We start from the raw sequence: 7,500 nt of genomic DNA, 5'->3' as shown, positions 1-7,500 counted from the left end.
TATAAATCAAAATATTGTCTATGCAACAGCAAATAAAATTATTTGATTTTGAATTTCGAATAGCCTAATTATTGTTTCGTGGAACAGAACAAAAGACAAAGGAACAGAACAGTGTTTTTGTTCAGTTTTTCATTTATTTTCAATTAATAAAATTAAGGATACTAAAAATGGATTCCATTGAGTTAAACGATCCTGATTTTTATGATAAGTGTAATAGAGATCTAGATTCCCTGATCTCGTCCCTTAAAGATAAAAAAGATAAAATATTTTATGTTGAAAGTAAGTTCAATTATAATATCTTGTTCATCGTATTGTTTTATTTTTGAAAACTTTTATTGTGGGTATATTTTTTTGCAGCTAAAGCTTCTATATTGGCAGTGGAATTTTCTTTAATGTTTGATGCTCTAAAAATGGAGGGAATCAATGAAATGGAGAAGATTTTCCAAAATAAAGATGAGCAAAAAGAACAGGCCTAATAATATAAGGCTTTCATAATGTTTATTCTCCAAGTTTTTGTACCTAAACCATACTTAATAAAAATCATTTTGGTGTAAGATGTTAATTTTATTTTATAATTACAAATTAATTCTTACCTCCATGTTGCTTTAAAAAAAAATCACTCGTCAACGACGAGAAAATGTTCAAACCTCTAAGGATAACAAAAAAGAGTTGAAAGTGAAAGGTAAATTAATTGATACAAAATACAGTATTTTTTAGATAAGAATCGAAAATATATAATGATGACCCGTGTCATTTATAGAATTCTCCCATTAGTCCACCAGTTACCCATCACATACTAAATACTACCTTTACGAACATATACATTTTAAGATAAGTTTGTCAATCTTATACATGGGCATGTAAACACGGGTACTGTAGCATACCATTATTCTGTTTTACTTCTTTTAAATACATTTATTTAGGTATGGATAAATACAATTTAATAAAAGTCAAGTGTTATGTTTGTAAATTTATATTACTATAATTAAATACTGTACAATAAGTCATAGTATAATACAAATTGATTTAACACAGACAATTTTTGTATTGCTTCATTGCATGGAATTCATATAAATTCTAATCCTTCAAATTTCATGTTGGAAATTTTAGTTTCTTCCATTAGGATTTCCCCGTTGGTCCGAAATGCCATAATGAAGGTGGCTGTTGTACCCTGAAACTCCATTGTCCTTAAGGCTACTATAGCTTCATCATTGCTGCCAGGGATAAACTTGAAGGAAGAATAACCATGGGTTGGAGAAGGCGCGCCGACCTAGAAATAAAAGGAATGTTGATAAGTTGGTATTTTGGAGTTTGCAAATCTTTTGGATGTCATGAATAATCAACATTGTTCTAATTGATTGGAAATTGTTAAAATATTTTATATATTACATGCGCGTGTATTGGTGTGCTTATTGCAAAAAAAACATTTTTCCAACCAATAAACAGACTTGTGACAGACAAGGTCAAGTGTGGAGAAGGTTTGTATCTTATAAAGCTGTATAAAATATGTAAACAGATAGTGCTCATACATGATTAAGTAATTACATTGCTGTAAATTAATAATAGAAAGGAATGTATAGGGAGAATGATCAGTTAAGGGGCACGAGAGGGGGTATCCCAAAAAGGAGAGAATGATATGATGGATAGTTAGGGTCTTAAGAATAGATTTTTAGGGTATTAGAGGTGTTTTTTTTCACATTATGTTCCACATGCTAATTTTTCATATTGTAAAAGCATTTAATTTATTTAACAACATTTTTCGTTTTGTTCAAATCACCATTAGATAATTATTAATAAAAATAAATATTTATATAAAATTAATTTCATTTTATCAAATAATATTTTCGTAAAATCAATTTCATTCGCTGTCAATTAAAAATATATGTATGGTAAACAAATTACAGTTTAAAATTTACAATAATGTTTTCTTACTGGGTTTTCTTGCCAAGGGCACAGTTTTACAATTATGTATCATTTAATGATTATTTGCTAGTTGTTTGTTTTTCATGCGTCTGATAAATTACATGGCCAAATGACACAATCTATTTCGTGTCAATACACCTCCATAACTACATATTAATATCTTGTTTAAAAATAGTTAAATTCTTAAATAATTTTATGGTTAATGATAGTAAAATTGTGTGAATATCTTCAATTCGTGACATTGTATAGTATTAAAATGCCCAAACAACACTAATATAAACTATCTTAAGTGATAATTGAATTTTTTAGTAAAAAAACCTTAATTTATTACAGTTCCAAATATAAAAAAAAAAATGAAAAATAAAAAAAAACCATATCACAATTATTGCTGTTAACTGTTAACATAGGAAACTAATAAATTATTTAAGTATGTATTTTTTTACAGGTTATTATGAGATATATTTACTTATGATAAAATATATTGACAGTATTGTAAAAGCAATTAAATGATATTACTATACGGAGGAAAATCTAAAGATAAATTACAAGGCTTTTATTCTATATATTAATAATGAAACAAAAATGTTCAAAAGTTTTCATGTGAGGTTTCAAAATAATAAAAATTATTAACAGTATAGATCAGGCATGTCAAACTCGTAGCCGTAGAGTATTTTTTTGTGGCCCGCGGATACCCCTGTTATATCATTCATTTATTTTAATTCTTCATTGAAATTTTTTTTTTTGTACGGGAACATATGACATTCTTTTGCGAAATCATTAAGTTGATCTACTGTACCTCGTGACTGTCTCTGATAATAAACTTAAAATTAGGTTAAAATGAAAATGAGATTTTTTAGTTTTTTGATGTGGCCCGCCGGCATACCCAAAATACTTTATAAGATCCTTGGTGCCATTTGAGTTTGACACCTCTGGTATAGACTCATCATTAAAATCACAAAAAATCAACAAGATTCTGTACACACATTCAGAAATATAATGAAAAAAAAAAAAAAAATATTATTATTTTTCCTTATCCACACCAACTGGTGTAAATTTTGATAAAGTGTATTAAATAATACACTATATCATAATTACAAGGTGACATAATGAAGGCTAGTATTATGCTTCAGATGCCAATCCAGAGGAGCATTATAAGTTAATATTAAGAATAACATCTTTTCTGTGCAAAACACTCAATTTCATGCTGACCTGAATGGGAACCAAACTCGTAACTATAGATATGGAAGAATTTATCTACGGAATAAGATTGAAAAAATTTATAATAAAATTTTTGTAATGATTACAAATATATAATAAAACATAATTATTGTATGATTATCGTTAGACTTTCCAGTTTTCCAGGCTATATGAAATGCTAATAGCATTATTCTGTTTTTTTTCTGGTTACTTGGAGTTTCACACTTTTATTTTTCTATTTTTTCTATTGCATTACGATATCCATTGTCATTGATAGACGCGGTGGCGTAGTTGGATAGACGCTTTAGTATGAAACTGGCACTGGGTTTGATTTACGTCTATTGCAAAAATAATTTCAAAATACTTATTTTCAATTGGTCTGGGTGTTTATAATGTATATTTCACATTTACCTTCCCTAACCTACTTGTAGACAAGCTTTAAAAAAAACTCGACTGGGCTTTGCGGATTATACCTTTAAAAAATATATGAATTTCAGCTAACACATATATTTTTTAAAGTGATTATGTAAAACATTTTTTTTAAATCACACAATAGCAATGAACATTGATTCCTTTTTTTTCCAATAAATGAACTTTGAGTAGTGGATTTCATAAATGAGAATTAGCATGCATATAACTTTGTACATAATAGAATAATGAAACACCAAAACAGGACCAATTTTAGCGATCTGTCACCTAATAAAGAAGGCAATATAAAAGTTTATAATTCAATATCAATTATGTTCTCTCCCCTTATATATAGAAAATATCTGGACGCTTGTCCTAAGTGAGCCTATATAGGTTTAGCACTGTTAGGTGACTAAGAAAAAATGCTCTATAGTTTCCACCAAGAAATGCCGGTAGCTAATTTAAATCAAAATAAATTTGTATTCTTACTTTAACAACGTTGATATCTGAAAAACTGGAATCAGAAGTAATGAGCACATTGCATCCTTTAGTTTCATCCTTTGTTTCATTGTAAGGTTCGAATGAGCATCTTCGTGGGAGAAAAAACCATTGATTCTTGTAAGGGGACCATGATCCCGATTCGTGGATCATGTATCCGGGCCAGTCGATTCCGATAGCACGTCTTATAGCTTTGTATGGCACTACCCAGTTCTCATGACGGACCTACAAAAGAAAATTGTAAAATAATGCAAATTGTATTATAGGCACCTTCCCCGTATGTAATGGCCGAGTTTCGTTTGTACAAGTTCACTAAGCAAATTGGTGGATGACCAACAGTTAGTATTATAGGGTCAAACAATAAAGTAAATCTAAATACAAGGTACACCCTCAAACTGAGAAAAGGTATTATACATTATCTAATTCAATGCAATACGTTTTTTCAAAATCAATTTTCACTATATTGAAAGAAAAATATTTAATCCAATAATATTATCAAGCAATATTTTAGTTAAAAATACATAGAACATGTCTAATTCTTTTAACACAAATTGACTCCTTCTATGTACACTCTCTGTAGCCACAATCTATCAACTTTGAAAAATATTTCATATGTCTTTACTATACTTTTGTTTCAACTAACAAAAAAATATAATTTGCAATTACGTAATTATATTTTTTGAAGTCAGATTCAAATAAAGTATGCTTAAATTGTTCTCTTGTAAAATTGCATTTTGTGACTTACGATAGTATGCATAGGAGCAGTTTTAAAAAAACTTTCTGCAATTTTATGATAATGGAAAAAACTCTATATATTCGCTCACAAATATTCCACATTAAATGTGAATATATATATTTGCAATTGGAAGATTTTACTTTGTGTTCTAAAATCCAGACCAGTGTCTTTATGATGTCCAGTCAGGTTTTCTATCTACTGAGCTAAAATAGTCAGTTAGCTTGGCTGTGAAATTAATGGCTCCCGATATGCAATTATTTTTTTCCTATCATATAAAAAATTCATATTGCATTAGTGATTTTCATTCTGGGATTAAGTCCAGGATTTTAACAACTGATTTATTTTATTTATTGTTGATCAAATTGTAAAAGAAAAACACAAGTTTTTTCAAACTGGAGTTTATTTTATATCTAAATATAAACAGTTTATAATTAGACCCGGAGATAGAAGCAAAGGTTCTGAAACTAATTGTTATAATAAAATAAACTCAAGTCATAAAAAAACAAGTTTTTTCTTTTACAAACTGATTTATTTGTGAGAAAATTATATACCTCTCCATGATTATTGACAAGTTTAACCCACATCGGGTCAACACTTTCAAACTGCCCCCCTGGTGTGGTCCATTCCTTACCCATGGACCCAACGTACAGCACTTCCCCTCGGACGCTGGCCCACTCAGATTTAAAACCTTTAGTAGTCCGACCATCGCCATCAACCAATAGCAACCAAGGTATTACTTTATCATCTACTATTTCATAGACCTGCAAATGGAATACTAAATTTAAATGTGTTATTTATATGCAGGACTTGGTATAAATGAAGACCCATATTTAGTAATCTTTTGTTATCAGTGGTTGTGAAGTTAAGAAATCAAGTGGAATTAAGTATAATGGGTATTTTAAATCCATTGACTTGCCTGCCAGTATAATACGGGACATACATTTTGTAAACTGCAATAACGGTATATTTACTAAGCAAATTTTCAGTCACTGAGCGGGAATATTTCAAAACATTCAAATTCAATGATTGTACAGTGGAATTGGCTTTTTGTGATCGCTTTGGAGCTTATTTATTTTGATAAGAAAACCATCTGATTAAATTAAGCCAAAGTTAAAATAAAAAAACATTTTATAACATTATTTGAAAAAGTATTTACTAACAATTTAAAACAAAATATGAGTTATTAATATAATACACACTTATCACTTTATTAACACCTATAAATGTTTTTTCATTTATTTATTTTCATTTAACCAATATGTGCTGAAGCTCAAACACTACTAGTAACAGAAATAAAAGCCAACCAATGTGCATTTATTCGGAACGAGAAGTATAAATATAAATAAATTATAATTAAAATGAAACTTAGTTTACTATCACTATAAATAAAAAGACGAAGTCTGCCTCCATAGTGTAGTGGTTAGCGCGCTAGGCTACCATGTTGGAGGTCCTGGGTTAGATTCCTAAGAGGGTCAAAATAAATATTAATGATCTTTCAGTGTAATATTTATTATATATGACCCTGGACTGGTACCTGAAGCGGAAGGCTGATCACCTTTCCTTCGTGTATTTAACGATCAAGATAACACTGCTTCTATACGATGCAGTGCCCTATGCACCATTGGGGTGCGGATAAGGGTTAGAATAAATAAAAATGTAAATTTATAGTGATTTTAAAACAAAGTTACATTTTAATAATAAAATGGAAAATCACAAAGTGCTTCAAACATAAATTATATAAATAAATTACTTACCATTCCTGATCTATCGTCAAATGTGAGTAGTCTTCCGTCAAATACTACAAGTTCTGATAGTTCCATTCCTCTTCCCTTCAGAGCGTAGCTAGAACTTAATATTAAAGGAGGCTTAGTATCCCACGTTACAACCACAGAGCTGTGAGTGGGACTATAGCTCAAGTAGCCCTTTTTTAGGTAGCTGTGCCAAGTGTGTTTCTGGTCTTCAGCTAATGAATTAGTGTCTAAATCTGCCACAATAGCTATCCTAAAGGACATCATTCCTCCAGACTTGATTGGGGGGGTCAAGGGATAAGTATGGTTGTATGTTCTTAATTGCTGCGGCCATGTGTGAACATAGGAAGGATAATAGTCTTTTTTGCTATAGTAGTAGAATACAAACAAAATTATTACGCCTACAGTACTGACTAGAGATATGAACTGAGTTTGAATTCTGACAGTTCTATTCCCGACTCTATAGGCTGTCGGTGTCCTGAGCGCTGAGCGCCAGTCCCGTAACGAGTTCCTCATTGGATCTTCTTCGTCGTCTAGCAATAGCATGACTTTTAAACCATATACGATCCACGCTACCTACTTGACATTACATTTTATTCACTAAACCGACGCTAGCGTTCGCAAAGTAATTTTGTAACCATCGTTGTACGATTTATATGACACATATGCAGACAACTTATTTACACTACTGACATTTCATCTGTCACGTGGCAACGAAAGGTAAACGACGTAAACTAGCGAAGTAAAAGTCAATCGATTTTAATCTTTTAAGCGAATGAAGAAACATTACACAATTAATTTATTCATTGGATTCTAAAATCCGAGTGAAATAGGTAATTATTACAACTCAAGCATATTTTTTGACATTTCCCACGCACGATTGTCTATTGTCATTCATTATCTATGAATATTTCAGAATCATAGACAAAATTCCATCATATCCAAAGACAATATTTTTTCATTCAGATAAGCAGGTACTTTGTATTTTTT

The 7,500-nt window shown here is 30.2% G+C and overlaps 1 protein-coding gene and 1 long non-coding RNA gene across 2 annotated transcripts; one reads left to right on the top strand and one right to left on the bottom strand.

Moving 5' to 3' along the window:
- Nucleotides 1-53: 53 nt before the first annotated feature.
- On the top strand, nt 54-847 carry LOC148304910 (uncharacterized). Its single transcript, XR_015838282.1, has 2 exons — nt 54-279; nt 358-847. It is a non-coding gene; the product is annotated as an uncharacterized LOC148304910 (long non-coding RNA).
- Nucleotides 848-957: 110 nt separating this feature from the next.
- Nucleotides 958-7,415, bottom strand: LOC148304909 (soluble calcium-activated nucleotidase 1). The gene is made up of 4 exons (XM_088267553.1): nt 6,517-7,415; nt 5,314-5,523; nt 4,018-4,251; nt 958-1,270 (listed from the first exon to the last, which is right to left on the bottom strand). The coding sequence occupies exons 1-4, from the start codon at nt 7,054-7,056 to the stop codon at nt 1,067-1,069; spliced, it is 1,188 nt and encodes a 395-aa protein (XP_088123679.1). The 5' UTR covers nt 7,057-7,415; the 3' UTR covers nt 958-1,066.
- Nucleotides 7,416-7,500: the final 85 nt, after the last annotated feature.

The sequence above is a fragment of the Brachycentrus maculatus genome, unplaced genomic scaffold, assembly GCF_059751285.1.
Source record: "Brachycentrus maculatus isolate JH-2025_06_01 unplaced genomic scaffold, ASM5975128v1 h1tg000299l, whole genome shotgun sequence".
Lineage (NCBI taxonomy): Eukaryota > Metazoa > Arthropoda > Insecta > Trichoptera > Brachycentridae > Brachycentrus > Brachycentrus maculatus.
The sequence above is the reverse complement of the archived record's forward strand: the minus strand, read 5'-3'. Positions and strand labels throughout refer to the sequence as shown.